General features: G+C 44.5%; 1 protein-coding gene across 3 annotated transcripts in view; it reads right to left on the reverse strand.

The window, feature by feature from the left end:
- Positions 1 to 12,395, reverse strand: part of MAPRE2 (microtubule associated protein RP/EB family member 2) — a 100,308-nt gene extending 87,913 nt beyond the window's left edge. Inside the window, exon 1 of one of the 3 annotated variants that reach the window (XM_083823438.1) lies at positions 12,310 to 12,395. Coding sequence is in view for 2 of the 3 variants with exons in the window: in XM_083823434.1 (XP_083679560.1) it covers positions 3,063 to 3,134 (72 nt within the window). In the remaining variant the exon portion in view is untranslated. Of the gene's footprint in view, positions 1 to 3,062; positions 3,219 to 12,309 lie in introns of those variants that run through there. The other 2 variants (XM_083823434.1, XM_083823436.1) reach the window with 2 other exon arrangements.
- Positions 12,396 to 18,984: the final 6,589 nt, after the last annotated feature.

Below are 18,984 nucleotides of genomic sequence, written 5' to 3' on the forward strand. Positions count from 1 at the left end.
GTCTTTGCCAACCTTAATGATTCTATGAAATCCAGTCATGTTAAAGAAACTGCAGTGATCCTAAGACCTGTAAAACCCCTCCGATTTCAGGATCCCAGAACCTAAACAAACCACAGCTGATCAGGAGAATCCATTGAAGTCTGCCGATTCATAAAGTAACAAGGCACCCAGCTAAGTATAGCCAGCTCAGGTCTTCTCAACAGTACACTGAAAACCAACTTTGGCTGACCCAAAAGTATCAGTAAAATGCATTTCTGTCCTCAACCAGGAGCTCAAAAGTTCAGTTTCTTGGTGGTAGCAGGGGAGATGGTGGGAAACAAGGAGAGCCATTGAAGACCGTTCAGGGCCAGCAAAGTTTTAAGGCTGGACAAATTCTCAGAAGCTGCCATCAAGACATGGCCTCTCTCCATCCACTCTGCCTCCCCACCCTGCTGAGAGCCTCCCTCCTCAAATTGGGCCCTCTCAGGCCACCCTGGCCAACCCCTTCCCATGACTGCCCCTCCAGCTCTGCATCCACCACAGTTGACACCCGTGAGCCACCTCATGCCTCTCCTCTAGCTCAGCTCTAAAGGTGCTTGTGTTGCCATACATGGACCAGGAAGGGCGAACCCACAGCAGAACTTAGTTTTAGCATCCACCCAAATATGCTAAAGCTTAATGCTTGAATCTTCTGATAGCAAAACTATTTAAACGTGAGAGGACTAACAAAATACCAGTCTGGAGTAACCCAGCTGTCAGTGCCATTCTTGATATACCACCTCGAAGAAGTAAGTTACTTAGAAGGAAGATGTCCAATGAAAATCTCTTAATTACTCATCTCACCAACAAGAAATCATCTTTGTAGATTTCCGCATTTAATACCAATGTGGCTCCAAAAATCAAGATCAGGAGAGGAAGGTGGCACCTTCGGTTTGTGTTTTGGCTACTCAAAACCAGGCTATTAAAAATTACCTAAATTTATCAAAAATAGTAAATAATCTACCATGAGAAAACCACTCCCCTTCACTCATTCATGTTGAATAGCAGGTTAGTGTCACAAATGCTCTGGATAAGTACTTTATTCCATGAACTTTGCTTTTCAAGTCAAAAAATGACAGAAGTCACTTTAATCCCTACTTATAGGAGTGGCAAGATTTAGAGATGTGTTAAGGAATGTATCAATATCCTGAAGTAATTCTATACTGCGCACTTGAAAAAGCTCAAACTTTCTCCCTGTTTTGGAAAACCCTTCCAAAAGTATCCAAGAGCAGAGGCATCTATGACTTTCTGTCAACATTGAAAGTACTTTCCTCTTCCTTTGTCCCATTTAGTGTATTAGTAAAATAAAAAATAACAGCAAATATTTCTGAACAGTTTGGTATACAGCAGTTTACAAGACACTTAAAATAAACGCGATGCACTTGAAAAAAACTGTGAGGAATCTAACCACAGCATGGTTAGATACCGGAAGAATGGCAGTGGATAGAGCCAAGGGGACTCCCTTGCAGGACACTGCTCTATTGTCAAATGAGCCTCCTCCCACCACAACCCAGTATAGTCAGAATTTCTTGCATATCAGTGAAAACACATGGCAAAAAGCAGAAATGGCCACACTGCTCAAGCATCCTACAAGTTCAATATTGACAGTAAAAGCTCCAAACCAAAACCACAGCATTATCAAGGTGGAAAACGTGTCTCCTCCAACTCAGGACACATTTATTTTCTCATGTCTACTAAGCACACAAAGTCAAAATGCTCTGACAGCCTTTCCAACTTGCATCAGATCATTTTGCCCAAAGGGCTGTCAGTCAGTTCCTTGCCAACTGCATTAATTCACAGCTTTCCTTACAGGGGAAAAAAAAAAAAGAAAAGAAAACTCATCAGCACCACCAGTTCTACGGAAACCATGACTTTGGCTATTTTTGTAGAGCTTGGCAGTAAAACTAGAATAATTTGCAGAAAAACTAGTAGACCATTGACCTGCAAACACCTCACATGTTTTGGGAGCAGTGATTAAAGGAGCGACTTCACTCCTTCTAAATTGAAGGTTAACAAAAGAAAATCTAGTTATCTACAGCTAAAGTGACTGGAAGGAAAAAATAATTTTTCAAATTCTTGTCTCTTGTTGCTTTTAAAGTTTTTGGAGAATTCCAGCCTTCGATTTTCCCAGAGGCCTGAGAGGAGCTCCAAAATATTGTTTTCAAGGTTCATTCCCCTTTTGCCAGTTCCTGGCAACTGTGCTTTATCGGCGCACCAGCAAGAAGCCCAGAGCTAGGTAAGCAGTGCTACGGGATTGATATTTTTATGCTGACCAGCATTCTTGACGCATCCCAACTGCACACCCTACATTGCTGTGACCATTTCTTAGTACAATGCATTTGACTTCAGTTGATGATTGTAAAAGTTTTCACCCAGACATCTTGTAAACTGATACAGACCTGTCTAGAAAAGTATTGTACCACCATGAACACTTATGTGCTCAATAGCAAACAGGCCTTCATGGCACCTAATCTCATCTAGGGGCATTCACAGCAACTCAAGAGACCTCTGCTGAACAGAATAGTTTACAAGCATTTATGTGCAGGTGCATAAAAGGAAACTGTGATACACTATAAACCAGAAATTATGACAAGATTCCTGGGTGTATCAAAGAGTTATGACTAAGCCACAACAATTACGCAATTAAGCATAGCATATCTTTTATTTGTATGCTTGAGAAACTAATATTGGTGTGGATAACAAACAGCAGCACAATAACAAAAACCACAATAACCTCAGCATTGTAGACAGGTGGTACAAATTAGTCCCCAAAGCCATCAGCCATCAAGATCTGATCAACCTATAACAAATAGTAATCTCCTCAAATTCTAATAAATTATGGCATGTTTTTTAATTTTTTTTTCTTTTTTTTTTCCCACTTGACTTAGCATTACAGGAATAAAAAGCTATATAGAAAAATACTCCAACTATACATGGCAAAGAAAATACAGACCTTTGAAATTACAGTAGTACTCAAGTCTCTGCCACAAAAAGCATTATGCATAAAAGAGAACTAAGGTAGCAAAGCAGACTCCACAACTTACCTTACTTCGCTGTTTCGAAGATGTGCTTAGATGATCATTTGCATTATGGGAATCTTTATGAGGCCTTGACATAGTAGCAAATTTACTTTATTTTTTAAAATAAAACCCTGCTAAATAAAACTGACAGTTGTCAGAGACTGGTAGAAAAGAGCTCCCCTAGAAAACTTCCTTTTATAAACCTCACCATGGGTGTAGCTAAATGACTAGCTCCACCCTTCATCCCACCCAGAAACTCAGCCTGTAATAAAGGTTTCTGAAGCAAGATGATCATGTTGTCAACTTCTCATGTGCTCTGTTTACTAGCAAGGAAAAAAAAAAAGTAGATACGTAGTTGATAGCTTTACAAGCTAATGGGAAAATGTAGATAAATACAATTAACCTTGTCCCTAATATTTGCATTTCCTGCAACTTAGTCTAGAAATGTTAAGTGGGTGATCTTGCTTGGTTGCTTTCTTTTTAAAAGCACTGCTGTAACAACCTGAGGGAAGCCCAACAGCTTTTGCTGTTTATTTGTATTAGAGATGCATCCTATTGGAAACCAAACACATCTATTAACTTGCAGCAATTGTTACTTACATCACCACAACCTATCAAGAGCCTTCACCACTTACATCATGATGATGATGAAAGATCGAAGCCCTTTGCACACCTCTTTAAAATGCACACAAGCCCTGCCTGTGAAGGGACCACCACCAACAGGAACTAGATTCTGTTCCTTTGTCCTCTAACTACCTTACTTCTTAAAAAGTCAATTTTCTTTTTTTCCCTCAAGGCCTAATTCAAGAGAACAGGGAGATAGACTAGGACGTTGCCACTAAGGCAATATTGCCTGAGTGGTGATATACTGATTTAGTGTGTAATATAAACAGACCTAGATGTATATACTCTCATTTCTTACTCAAGTTTTTGTACTATCCCAACTGGTATTTTTTGGTTTTAAAAATAGAAGTATAAGGAGTTGCAAATGCATAGTGGCTATGGTTTTCTTCCCTGAATAGTTGAGGTTATCCTGGCACTCCTGCAGGAGCCTGGGTGTGAAATCAGAGTTCTTGAGCTGTTGGCAGGGGCCCAGCTATGCTTCTATCATCTGGGTTTGCTTTCAAGGGAGTGATTAGGAGATTATGTTCTCGTTAACAAGATCGGTGCAAGTAATGCCTATTATGCCCAACATTTCCTGTATTTAAGTTGAAGCGATTGTTCCATCTTGATATGGAGAGGATGACGTACTTTCTTGAGATTTTGTGGTTTGGGCCCAATCTTAACTTTAATAAGTGTTACAAAAAGAACATTTATCCCTTCTCACAAAACCAGTCCATTTCTGTCTGAAAATGTTAATTGGTCTTTAAAACACATGCATCCATATGGAGCTATTACTATATCATTAAAATACAAACTTTATATTGCCTGTGTTCGTCTTCCCCTCCTCCCAAAGTGTCAGATGGAGGAAAAACATATCTTCATTGCAACAAGAAATTTTGCGTAATAAACTAGAGCATTCACTTTTAAAGTATATTTTACTTCAAAATCCATATTTAAAGGACACATACTCATGCCTCTTTCTGTGGCTGCAAGTCTGTAATCTCATGTCATGCCATGCATGAATGTAAAAATTCTTCAGTGTTCTCCAGGGACAATAAAACCATTTCACCTTTTAGGGAAACTCTGATAATTCTGGGGAAAATAAAACATCTTTGAGAGTTCACAAATTAAACATTGCACCTAAGAGTAAAGAAAACATTTCTATTTAAATACAAAGTTGAGAGAAATATAGAAGAGCTCATTTTCTTTCCTACCCTGATGTCTGTGGTTGAGTTCTCACTTATCAAGGCATTGGGGGGAATCCAGAGGTGTGTGTGAAGGGAGGAGGAACATCACAGGCGATGGCCAAAACCAGAAAATGGGATACAGGTACTGGTATGTTGTGCTCAGTGCAGCTAACTCTGTACCTAGGATAGGACTTGAAACCACCTTCTGTTAGGAATACATGAACAGCGAAGATAACGGAGAGGCTTTAACTTTTACAGGCTCTGTTGTTTTGGCTGGTAGTACCTGCACTTAAAGCCTGAAATGGTGAAACTGGGTATATGGTCTGACCTGCAGCAGCTAGCAACTAAAACTGTGAGAGAAAGTGCTCAGTGCCTGGGATTCGCTTTTAAAAAACCCTGCACATGAGGCGGGGGAGGTGGATAACTATATATGTGTATATATCTACGTATATCTATGGTTCTCTGAGTAGCACCAATGCCTCTTACAACTCTTATTGCACACCTGCACTGCCTGCTAGAACCACTTTATTCTTGTCCTAATGGCAAACACAGCATCACGCAGCTGTACGAGCAATCACACTTTTTGCCATTACTACTACAGGAAATTGCTAAAGCTTAAGAGACCAGATCATGTTTTAGCAGCTGAAACTGGAAGAGGTGAGTACAAAGCAAACAACCAAGTGGCTAGCAGGTCAGTCCTCACTGAGAGGTCACCTCAGTGATACCCACCTCCATTGATGCCATCTTGCTTTTGCCAGCTATTACCCTGCAAAGGCAAGACTTAAAAGTGCATTTTAAGAAGGGCTGCCAGATCTTCTCAAAACCTGCTCACGCTTAGCAAGGCCTCAATGTTCAAAGTACAATATTTGTATGGCTGCTGGCACTTCAGGTCCAGGGGAGGACTTTGAATGTGAGTCCTGTTTTGTTCCAAAGTCCCTTCCTTCCTCACAGCCTCCTGGAGCAAAAGCTCTTGGATCGATAAAGCAGCACGTTCAGCTCCTGAACACAGTACCTACTTCTCGCTCCTCTTGGGAAAACACAACACTTCGTGCTCCGCTGCGTGGCTGGGGTAAGGGTAAGCTGAAAATCTGTGGGGTACCCTTTCCTAGTGTCTGTCCCTTCTTACTAAATCCATGATCAGAGCAGGTTACGAGAGTTATGTGTCAAATGCTGTGCAACTGTAAACAAGCCTCTGCCTGTTAGAAGAGAGGTTTAAAGAATCATTTTTAAAGAGTGATGGAAAGTGACAAGAGGGGAACCCACATCGGCAACGTACAAACTAGGGATCAAGAGAGGAGGCTGTCCACTCCGCCAGCAAAGCCAGAGATAAAGAAGGAGAAAAGTAAGCCGGCAAAATTACTGACAGTAGGAAGTGGTGAAATCAGAGTGCTGCTAAGAGGAAGGGAAACAGACAAAGAATGTGAAAAATTTCTCAAGAGGTATTGTGTGAGAAAGGAGCACTCCAGAGCAGCAGCTAAAGAAGCAGCAGTGAATGGGTGCAGAGCTCCTTCCAGGCACACACACACACAAACAAAAGAGAACCCAGAAGTGGCTGAAAGCCCAGAGCTTTTGTTTTCTTAACTATTTTTTTTTTTGTGTGTGTCATCTGGAATTATTTAAACTGCACTTCAGAAGTTTTCCAAGAGACAGCAAACCTAGAGCTGCTGTTCAAAACTTCAGCAAATGCAGTTTGCCTCTGACATTCCCCAGGCTGTTTTCAGCTGCACCTTGCAAGCTTTGCTTCCAAGACACATCTTCCTAGCAAGTTTCCTGTGGCTTGCTAACGAGGTGCAAAGATCTTCATGACCAGTTGTCAATATGTACTCTTCTGTATCTCTAAACTTGCTGCTTTGTTTGTAAACGTTTCTCACGGTTGTAATTGACACCGATGCACATGAGGAAGTTAATGGAGTTGAAAGAAGTGGAAGGGAACCGACTATAAAAAGTTATTGCAATTAATAATGGCTGAGAGCTTGATCCACTAGACGATGTAAAGTTTGTGATAATAAATGAGCAGCTTTAAGGCTTACTCTGTATATGCCGCACACTTCATTTATGTGTTTTTAAATATCCAGTCATTTGGAAATAACGGGTACTGCTCAGCTTCACAGCAGAGCTGCAGACAACCTGCTGAAGAGGAGCACAGCTGCACGAGTGGGACATCCTGCCCATGCCAGGGAAACCCCACTGCACGTGACGCTGTATGGAGCATCACAAGCCAAGGCAAATATTTGTTGGTGGTGCAGTCTACTAGTTGGAGTTGAAGCAGCAATCCTGATAAGATAGGAGCTCTCCACTGCCTCTATGGTTAGCTTAATTACAAACATAAGTCATCTGTTCTCCTTTTGTGTGTGTGTACTTCTATTAATTCTAATGATGTCCTCCTACCACCTACCAATAAGCTATTTCCAATTTTAGAAAGTAAAGCAATCAACACTGGCAAGCATTTGAGAAAGTATTTATCTAGCCATCAAAATCCACAAGACCCAAGCAATATTTGTATTTGCAGACACTCCTGCAAGACAATGTCTTCTGATCTACAGATATGAAGATCTCAGGAATCTGATGGAAATTGAGAGAGGAATTCATGGAGTGCTTCCGCTTTGCCTCTTAGGCTGGGCCTTTCCCTCTGACTTGCAAACATTCTTGGATTTGAAAGTGTGAGCTCTGCAAGGGATGCTGCGTTCCCAGTAGAGATGAGTCATGAGATCCAAGGTTAGTTTCAAGTGCCACACTGCAATAAAGCTTCGAGAACAAGTTTATTCATAGCATTTCTATTTAGTCTGAGTATGGTACAGCCAGACAAAGCATACTGTTTTCTTTTGATAAAATTTGACATGCTTTGCTCGCAGTGCGATTCAAACTCTCTAAAGAGATCGTTACAAGTCTATATTAAGCCCAGTATTAATTTGGACATAAAATGGTTACCAGATCAAAGCATATTTTCATAAAATTCCTCAGGAAGGAGTAGCCTGAGAAGATTTTTGGCTATTTCACATTACAAGTTGCATAACCAAACTCTGCAGTGAAATCAGAGACATATTCTTCCCTGCTGACTTTAACAAGTCTATCAAACCTACAAACAGATTTACTAGTTAGAACAACTCAGTATCTGAAACTTGTATCTGATAAACCTTCATCTTACATCCTCCTTCCCTTCTCATCTGTCAAATCTAGGCAGGATTTGTATTTTTGGGCAACTTGTTATTTTTATGTGGCTTTAGTTTGGCATTAGTAATTAGATCAGCCTGAAAGCTTGTCACTTACGTGTATGGTAGATTACTCAGTGTTAAGACCCTACTAATTTTATCCCTTAGGAAAATTTACTCAAATGTACTTGAATTCTTTTACATATTGAATATATGAAATGCCTGAAGAAATACTATTGATTTCTTCCTCAAGGTGGAAAAGTCCCAAGGTCAGCCATTCCCAGAAGAGGCCATGTTAGAGATTGGGCTCCTGTAAGGCATTAGAACTGGTTCTAGCCTTCAAATGGGACAGATCTGAAACCTCATTCAAGGCTCAATGGAATAAAGCTGGATGAACGGAAACATCTTCAGCAACAGGCTCAGGAGATTCTGGGGCCGAAGAGATGTTCGACCAGGATCAAAGCTCTCCCCACAGACTTTGCCATGCTTTCATCTTCCTTACCACCCCTTCTCCTCCAGACTTTCTTTACCAGGCCGCTGTGGAGCATCAACCCCTCTTCAGGGCGGCAGCTGCTGATCGGATTCGAGCACACTTGCCCCACCTGAAGCCCTGTTCTTGCTATAGGGACTCTTAGGGGGCAGGGTAGGTTTCCTTCAGCCTTTTTAAAATCCTGTTTGGACATGGCCAAAATAAAAAATAGCACATGGCAGCCCGGCTGCTAGGCTGCTGACGCTGGGCAGTGCTCCCAGAGCTGCCCTTAATCCTTCCTGCCCGTCCTGCGGCTGCGCGATGGGCATACGGTTCAGCCCACCGATGACATATGCAACATGAAACAGCTCCAGCTGCATCTTTAGCTAATAAGACGATAAATACTTGTCCTAACAGCTTTCCTAGGGCATTCTTGTTCTTTTCTGGATCCTTGCCCTGTGGTTCAAGTTCTGCCTTTTACTTTCCTCATTCTTTAGCCCTGCTGTCAGTCCCCTTTCCTCCACACCTGACCTTCCCACATGCAGACTAGTCACTGCTTTTTCTTTACTGTCCATGAAGTGTCTCTTCAATCCTTTTGTAAAAAATACTCTGTTTGAGGCTTTTCCCCACCTACCCTTCCAAGACAGACAATACGCATAGTTTCCCTCGCTCCCCTTAGGGTGCACATTGCTCTGCCAGAGCTCAGTCTTCAAGCTGCCTCTCCCAGAGGCTGTCACTGCAGAGGCTGGCAGCAGGGAGGGTGCGGAGGCACCCCTTGGCAGTAAGGATGCAAAAGTTGCCACAGATTGCCCAAATCACCTCACCTTTTCAGCAGCGAGAGATCTAGCCCCATCAAAGCTGCAAGGAATTCACACAAGCACTCACAGCTATCCTAAACTTAGTGCTCAAATAAGCCAAAACACCGAGTTTTGTATACACACATAAATATATACAAATAAATGGTATATAGAGAGGTGCTGAAAGATTCAGGATCTCATTTAAGCCTCACCCAACAACAACACGTGTGCCATCATGCAGTGGTTGGACTTTGGGCCACCAGTGACTCAGAGCAATGCTATCGACATGTTCACCACCGGTGCTTTCTGCACCATCTGCATTTTTCCTCCCCATGCCTCATACAAACACTGGCCCAGCCCAGCTCTTTGAGACAGCAGCTTACAGTTTTTAACATGATATTGTATCACTCTCCAGAGGTGCCTGAGGGAAAAATTCCACTCACCTAATTGTGTTAGTCTGAAGTTTCTCCCTCTTCTGGGATTAAGCTAGTTTTTTTTAAAAAATGGATTGTATTAAGGTTTCAATGTTGCAAGAGAAGGGCCAGGATAATGGCTATTTTAACCAAAATAGGTGTTTTAGCAAAAATTGTAGCAATTTTGAAGGCTCCCATTTTTTTCCCCTCCAAGTTTAGCTGCAGATGAATTCTTGTGATTACCCATTCAGGTGTCCGTGTATGTGTGTGCAGCACTGTTTGTGGTTTACATAATTACTCCTCCAAGTATTTCATCAGCATTTGGAGTAATGGTCAAAAAATAACACAGAAAAATATCTGGACAAGGCTTCACGTTAGCAAGAAGAGACAATATGAACTGGTTGAGAACACTTGGACCTGTAAGAGCTGAAAGAAACCCAATTTGAGAGTTTTATTGTCAAAGGGAGGACTTATATTTATAATATCAGGCAACTGAAGTTAATCAGGACAAGGCAACACACACTAAATCAAAGGGCTGAAATATCTATTCCAGTCACCCACCACCAGTCAGGATTGTCAGTGTGGTTATTTCCAACACACTTCAGAGAACAAGCAATAAAGACTCCGTGTCCTTCTGAGTCACCTGCTTCTGCTACCCTTGTGGACAGGTTTCGAGGAGCAAAAGCTACCACACAGGCATCCCTGTTCCTTCTTGGGGGAACAGACACTACAGGAAGATGTAACCTTGAGAAACAGGTACCTACATGGTAAGTGGCCTATTGCCAGAAGTTTTAAATAAGCAGAAGACACCCCAAATTACCAAACCATACGCAGCACAAGAAGTTCTTTCAGTCTGTTAGGGCTGCTGGCCAGCTCATGCCAACCTACTGTGTCACACCCCACAAAGCGAGGTCATAGAAAAGTATCCAGATTTTTCCCCTCTTTGAAATATATCCAAAAGGTGTAGGTATCACAAAAAGACACCAAGCCCATTAGACATTAACTGCCCTGTCTGCTGCAGTCCCCGGCTCCCTCCTGCTCTCCTTCCAAGCTGATCCTTTTCTCCTTATACCACTGAAGCAGCTCATGGATTCTGCATGCTGAATTTGAGGCAGACTGACAGAAACAACACTTACCTTACAAGAAGTCAAATTTATAAACCGTTGGTCGTTTCTTAATCCCTTGCTTCTATTTCAATAGCTTACGTAGCATCTCAGCCACCTTCCTCTACCAGGGGCAGCATGAAGCTTCACTATCCCAGCAGCAGTACTGCAAATATCGTATGTTTTAGGAAGACCCAGAGCTTCCTGCAGCTCAAACACTGTATGCACGATAGATACAGCAGTAGGTGAGTTAAGGGGTCATAACCTCACCTTTCCCTGCTTTTGGGATGATTTCACCGCAAGGGCTTTACTAATAAGCAGCCACTGAATCCCAGCAGTGGTTGCGCACATCCCTGGTGCGAGACAAAGGCATTTTGTGCTCTTTGTGTCTTCCCACCCGTCGGGTGGAGGCTGGCCCCACACATCCAGCTGTGTGCCTGAAGATGGAAGCAGGGGTAAAAGCAGGGGTCCCTGTATCTCAGCGAAAGGGAGATGGAGTGAGCACTCATACAGCAAGGATTCAGAGAGCATTCAGTCCGCGACCTGGACATCCTGACATGATAGTGAGTACAGCTGCTCATACAGCTGTTGAATAACAAACATCTCAAGATGCCCTTGAGATGGTTCTTCTAAACACCGAGCACTTTACTGAAGAAAACAGAATCAAACCAGATTTACCCCGCAACAGTGTTCCTGCAGAAGTTTTTAAACAGTTCATTTTACTTTAAAAGATAGTATCTTTTGAAAGAGCAAATGCATCTTATAAAATAACCTTTAAACCGTATTTCAAACAAAGCGTCACGCTGTTCTGCTGTTCCACTTCTGAAATGCCATCTCCGTCTCACTGTTTGTCTTCCCTTAAAACACAGCGAAATTGCTGCAATACTTCATTTTAAAAAAGTTTTCACCTTCTTTACCGCTTCAGCTTTCTCTCTGTTTTAAGTCGTGGGCTTATACCGTTAGTGTCGTTTCATTCGCCGCACACCTCGGGGGCAGAGATAAAAAAGCAAATACCCCTTGGGGAGGCGAGTAAAGTCCGACGAGGACTGTAACTCACTCACTACGGAAAGCACCGGAGGGCTGTTAGCAGAAGTAGCCGTTCAAAACGGGGAAAAAAAAAGAATAATAATAATAAATGTTTGTTTTCGTAACCTCACGTGCACCGACACCGCACGGGCAGCTCGCAGCTTCAGGGGGTGCTGGCGGCTGGCCGTGCTGCCGCAGGGTGCCCGGCCGGGCGGCGCGGATCCCTCGGCTGCAAGGTGCGCCCGCCGCGGGGTCCTCCTCCGGCACCGGGAGCTGCTGCAGCCCCTCGCTGCGTGCCCGGCGGGACCCTCGGCACGCGCCCAGCACCTCCCGCAGACCCTCAGCTCCGGACAAGAAAGACGCCCGGACAGACACCCGGACAGACACCCGGACAAAGCCGCCCCCTCCCCGCCCGGCACGGCTCCCACCGCCCCTCTCCCGCTGCCGGCGTGGCCCGGCTCCCCCCGGGGGGGGGACGGGGCGAGGGGCGACCCCAGCCCAGGAGGGGCCGGGCTCGGCCTCACCTGCTCCGCTCCGCTCCTCGCCACCGCCGCTTTTCCCTCGCCCCTGCAGCCCGGCTTTGTCCGCCCGCCCCGCCCGGGATTCGCCACGTGAACCGCGCGGGCACCGCTCCCAGCGGCCCGGCACGGCTCGGCACGGCTCCGCTCCGAGCCCCCCGCCGCCCGCCCCCCGGCCCCGCCGCCCCCCCGGCCCCCCGAAGCCCCCCTCTCGCCCCGGCAGCCCGGGGGGGAGCCGTCGGGCACCCCCCGTGGTCCTGCCCCGCCCGCGTGGAGCTGCGGGTTTGGGGGTTTGTGAGCTCGGTGTCCCGCAGCCCTGAGCGCTGGGGGGGAGGCGAGCTCGGTGCAGGGCGATTTCCCTGTTTTTTTTTTGGGACGGGTTTTCTCCAAACCTCGGCTCGGAGGAAAAGAAGCGGCGCGGATCGTTGCCTCCCTCTTAACGCAACCCGATCTTTCAGACGTTAACTTAGGACAGGTTCAGATGAAGAAAAAGAAAAAAAAAAAAAAAAAAGAGGGGAGAAAAACAAGCCCCAAAGCTCTGAAATAAATAGCCTGAATTTGCTGTAGCCTCTTGTTCTACACAGGGGAAGGCATCGCGTCCATCGGAGGAGACGGCGCCACTCCTCCCTGAGCGGCTCCGTGTGGGTGAGCAGGACAGAGACCCAGATTCCCCCCTCTCCTGCTGTGCACCATCCCATGGTCCCAAGGATGCACAAATCCCATACAGACCTGGCACAGCAGCCCTGCTGCCCCTTTGAATTGAGGGAAAGGAGATGGGGGAAACCCAGCGGGTCTCCAACCCTTCCCATGGCTTGGGTCAAAGCCAAGGTGCAGATGTGCACCGCCACCACCAAGCGGGTCAGGGCCACCTGCTCCAAAAGGTGCAGACCAGGGCTTGAAGCTGGTCTCACAGCAGGCAAATCTCTCCTGGGAGAAGGGCAGTGGCAGGGCCATGCCGCCGGCACCACCCCGCACCGCTGATGAAATGGTGCTAAAACATCCAGCTGTCAAAACAGGCCGGGAGGCCAAGTGTGCCCGTGAGCCCTGCTGCTTTTCACAGTTCAGACACCTCACAGATGTCTGAAATGTCCCAGATATGAGCACTCGCAGGTAGTGCAGAGCGGCCAGCGTTTCAAAACCTGCCATTCAAAGTCAAAAGAATTTCCCGGCTTTTTTGGTAGCGTCTGAAAACTGCCAAATTTCTTCCTAGTCCTGTCACTTTGTGTCATAATGATATGAAATCTATTTTTGTGTCCATGGAACAATTAGAGGATTTTACTGCATCTGCAGACTATGCTTAGCACAGTTTTAAGATCAAAAGATATGCTATTTTTGTATGGTCGTCTCTGAAACTTTGCACAGCAGTGTCTGAGCTGCTGGTGAATGATTTTGTCATCAGCCTGTGCCTGAGCAGCGCAGGAATTCGGTTATCTTCTCTGTGCAGGAAGGGAGGCTGCAGAGCAAAGAGAGAAAGTTAAGCTTAAAAATGTCCCTTCATTTTTGAGCATGCCCAGTCTCAATGCCCACGGGGAGACCTGCCATCCCAGGAGACCTGTCATCTGCAGGTTTAGCGACAGGTCACCACTTGGCCGTCCCTCTCTCCTGCTCATGGTCTCTTGTCCTGGCACTGGGCATCACCGAACAGAGCCTGGCTCTGTCCTCTTTGCACTTCCCTTCCAGTGTTTATAGACACCGATAAACTCCCCCCGAGCCTCCTCTTCTCCAGGCTGAGCAGTCCCAGCTCTCTCAGCCTCTCCTCGTAGGAGAGGTGCTCCAGTCCGTTCATTAATTTTGTGGCCCTATGTTTGTCTCATTCTAGTATGTCCAGGTCTCTTTTGTTCTGGGGAGGGTTGGGGACTCCGTTGGGACTGAGATGGGGATTTACTGATTTACTGCATTAATGCAGGGGCTGCCCTGTCTGATGACATTTTAACATGGGTTTCCTTCTCTCAGACACTATCCATGTCTCTTCTACTCGGATACCAGCACCCCAGAAACAGCCTTTTTAAAATTTTTTATTTTATTTTATTTTATTTTATTTTATTTTATTTTATTTTATTTTATTTTATTTTATTTTATTTTATTTTATTTTTTATTTTTATTTTTATTTTTATTTTTTTATTTTGTTATAGTCCCTCCACAGTAGATTTTGCTTCATTCAGTGGACAGGATTTTGAGCCACATAGGTGTCCAGCACCAAGGGGTGCCTGGACGAGGTTAAAAATCTGTTTGTGGCCAGTCAAACTAAACCATTTGGTTTTGTGTAACTTATTTACCATGTTCTACCAATGATGCTGGATGTAGCAGCCAGTGGCGGGGTGGGCTAAGCAATCTGGCTTTGCCTACCAACGCTGTTTTAAAAGTAAACATTTGTCTCATCTCTAAAACTAGATGCTTGTTAGTTAATTCTTAAGAAAACTTGCTCTGTGGCTCACGTATGGATTCCTGTTTAGCAAGTAAAGACTCCAGAAGATGGCTCCAAATTGACAAGGGAAAGGGCAAAGCAGCATACTGGCATCTTAACTCTCCTTAAAACACAGAAGGAGGAGCACCTAAAGATACAGCTGTGACCCGGTCAGAGCTGCCCTGACCTAGAAAAGGCCACTGCATTTGCAGGGGTCGGTGAATTATCTGTCCCTGCAGAGTGTTAGGGAAACACATCCATCTTCAGCCACACTTTTCTTGCAGGGAGAAATGATGACTTTTAGTTTTTTTAAGAGCTCTTTACACTTGATCTTTAATCACTGATGGAAGAGTTGCAGTTAGGTTACAGGACATAATCTCAGTGTAATTTATTACCAAAGGCTTTTTTCTGCTGAACTCCTTTGACCCCGCAGCCTCCCTGATGTTAATCCAGTGCAGGGTCATGACTGAGGAGGGAATATGGCCTTTTCACTTTCATTCTTCATAGCTGTAATTAATTATCTTCATCATCTTCATCAGTGAGTGCAGTGAAAAAAAGGAGGAACAAAAGGGATGTCAGTCTCTCTAATGCATAACTGATTTAGATACTCTTCCATGAGCATTTGGCTCTTACCTATTATACAAAACATAGGAAAAGCAAAGCGTGTAGCTGATTCTTCTAGCACATTCATACACAAAAGCCATCTATCTGAATAAAAAACTTAGCATTTCCTCTTCCAGTTGTTTCTCCGTTTCTTCATTTACTACTTCATTAACTACAAGAAGGGATTCCCGGACAGTAATTTCTTTTAACAGTAGCCAACATGTGCAATATATTTGCCATTAAAACAAATGGGAAGACTTCAAATGAACAGACCCTATTATAATATAGGGCTGCAGCTTTTCTTTCTGGAACACATAAAAAAAAAATGAAAGTTGTCTCAGGGTAAGTAGTAGCACTTCCTAAATGTCACAATTAGTCTGGTTAGACTGTCAATTTGTAGAACCTGTTGAAAGACAGGCTTTTTCTCCCCTCATACAAATTTTCCATCTTAGATGGAACAAAGCTTTTCAAACCTTTTCAGTCTCTCTCTCTTTTTATTTTTATTTTTTCCCTGGCCAATTGTCCTCCAAGTCCCACAAAATTTTGTATTTGGTCAAAATTTACAAAAAAAAATAAAAAAATCTAGAAACCTCTGGGGAAATCCTCAGAAAACAGTAATCTTTTGCTATTATTCCTGTCTCTACTGGTTTTGTTGATATATTTATTTATTTTACCTTTTAACCCAAGTGTCCCCAATGTGCCTAGAGCTCCAGTCAGATACCCGTTCCTCGCCAGGAGGCACTGTGCAGTCAACAGGAGGCCTGAACGCCCTACACCTGAAAAAGTTGGTCTGGCAACCCTTGCTAAGGTCAGCCAACAACGCCAGCTTAACCTAACAGCCCTCCTGCTCTGCTCTGCACTGGCGCGGCCTCACCTCGAGCACCATGTGTGGTTTTGGGCCACAATATAAGAAGGATATAAAACTATTGGAGAGTGTCCAAAAGAGGGCAACAAAGATGGTGAAGGGTGTAGAGGGCAAGACTCATGAGCAGTGGCTGAGGTCCCTTGGTTTGTTCAGCCCAGAGCAGAGCAGGCCGAGGGGAGGCCTCATGGCGGCCTGCAGCTCCCTCACGAGGGGAGCGGAGGGGCAGGCGCTGAGCTCTGCTCTCTGGGGACAGCGACAGGACCCGAGGGAACGGCATGGGGCTGGGACAGGGGAGGTCAGGCTGGGCGTTAGGGAAAGGTTCTGCACCCAGAGGGGGGTCGGGCACTGGGACAGGCTCCCCAGGGCAGTGGTCAGGGCACCGAGCCTGACGGAGTTTGAGAAGCATTTGGACAACACTCTCAGACACGTGGTCTGATTTTTGGGTGGTCCTGGAGTTGGACTTGATGGTCCTTGTGGGTCTCTTCCAACTCAGGGTGTTCTATGGTCCTCTCTGTCCGCCAGTCATACTCTGAATGTGTAGCCTTACACACAGCAGTGCGACCCACAGGGCATACAGCACTTTAAAGGATGCGTGACCTCATTAAATATAGTGCCTCTATTACCCCTCTCTTACAATAGCTGTGGTGAGCAGACCAGATCTTCAGGAGGGAAGGAGGCTCAGAAAGCTTTGCCTTGTAGTCTGTCAACATGGTATTCCGATCAATACATTGTACAGTACTTTTATGGAAGTTCTTCCTGATGAAGCCTTGAGAAAGGAAAAAAAAAAGAGTACAAATTCATTAGTGGTAAGCTGGGTTATTAAATTGTTCAATTGGATTCACACAGCCCATTTTACATGGCGTGTGTGGAACAGAAGTGATATGATATATCAACTGTCATTCTTAATATTTTATAGTGAAGCATAAATCAGCAGGGGGGTAAGTCTGACAAGCCTGACTCAAGGGCATACAATTTTCATCACCTTTTATGTGGTATTTCTCAAAGGTAGGCTTGAATAGAGCAGTTCCTGGGTCATGCAGGATATAATCAGTTGCTTCTGTTGCTGTCCTAATATGTTATTTCTAGTAGGTCGAAAGCAAGATGTTTTGGCACAGTTCTCCCCTCATGCATTTTAGCTAACATGCTTGGCTCAGGGAAGGGCAGCATTAAGTGGTAATTACTTCAGCCCAGTCTCAATGTTAAAAATTAGGTTCTTAGCTGTATCTACATATTTGCCCACTCTACCACTATCCCTGGAGAGCAATCCCTCTTATCTAACCTTCCTGTGGCCCTGATGTACCATGTTAGAGGAATGAATGAATGAGTTTTAAGAGCACATTTAATTTAAGGGGTACTATCATGAGGTCAGGCCCACGTATAGTCTTTTAAAATGGTTCTCTCCAGGAGGGAGATTTTCTAGCACTGACATATTCAGGTAGTGGTGAGAAATGTACTCATTCCAAGTGAATAGGCAATATTTGAAGAAGTAGATGCTACAGGCAAGTTCTTTATTCGGGGTTATGCAATAGCACCTGCCAGCCAAGGTCCTTTACAGGAGAGCTCTTAAGCATGCACTTCCTATTAGGCCCACACCTAAATGCTTTCCTGATTAGGATGCTCTCTTGAATACCTCATTTCCAGAGGGATGCCTAAGTCCATTTGGGGGATTCTCTTCTGATTCACTTTTGACCTTAAACTTTCAGGATTTGGGAATATTCTCATTCATTATGCACAAGTTTTCATCAGTGAAAGCCTGGCTACTTAGGTTGCCTTTTTTGCTGAATTTGGGATGGTTAAATCTTTCAGGGTCTGTCAACTGTGAAAGCTTTTTGTGAGGCCTGTGGCTGCTTTCCCAATGCCAGGTGATTTCTGGATTGGATGGTCATTGCACAAGTCAGGAAAGAGGCAAACCCCTCAAGATTAATATAATCTTTGTTATCAAACAGCAGAGAGGCATTTGCAGCAGTCCAAACAGACTGTCAGCAGACTAGGTTTTGAAGGTGACTGTAGTGTAAAAACGAGATAGGTCTCTTTTTTTTTAGTGAAAGCAGATTACAGTCCCACTGTAGATGGTGACAGCTCCCAGCTGCTGGGACCTGACAGATGCGATTTAGGGGAAATACACTGCAAAAGTGAGGAGCAGTATCATGAAGCTGAAGACCTCATTTCCTTGGAAGCTTCACCTATGCGGAGGTGGGATCGTGGTGATACATGTGGGACAGAAGCAGATGGCTGAGCAGACACTGTCTGTGGCACCTCGCGGAGCAGACATAGTACCTAACAGAGTGTGAATCATGCCCCCGTATCTCTAACACACCGTGGGAGCTGCAGTTGCCAAAGTGCCTCAGGAAATGTAGCAAATGTCTGACAAAATGGTTGCTAATGGCCATGTGCCATTGTGCAAGGTCTCCTCACCCTCCACAGGTGTCCCCCAAACCATGTAAAAGTCAGGAAACCTCCCACTTTGAAGGACCAGACTTATCCTTATTACAACTGGAAGAAATTCTGCTCCCTGAGGGAATAATTAGGGAGCTGAGTTGAAACTCATTTTGAGCACACTTTGCCTTTACAGTGGTTTTCCTTTGCATCAGACCGTCTGACTTGAAGGTTGATTTTTTTTTTTAAAATTATTATTTTTTATTGAAAACATTGTGCACATCTCACTGTAACAGATGCTGGAGAGAGCCCTACTGTTCTTCCCATTGCCTTCAGGAGAGAAAGTAATGAAATAAGGAGCAAAGTGGGGAACCACCTAATCTGAAAACATTTTTTCCTCCTAAGCTGAGGTCGCTTAGGGTAATCATAGCAG

This window comes from Anser anser (assembly GCF_964211835.1).
Source record: "Anser anser genome assembly, chromosome: 2".
Classification (NCBI taxonomy): domain Eukaryota; kingdom Metazoa; phylum Chordata; class Aves; order Anseriformes; family Anatidae; genus Anser; species Anser anser.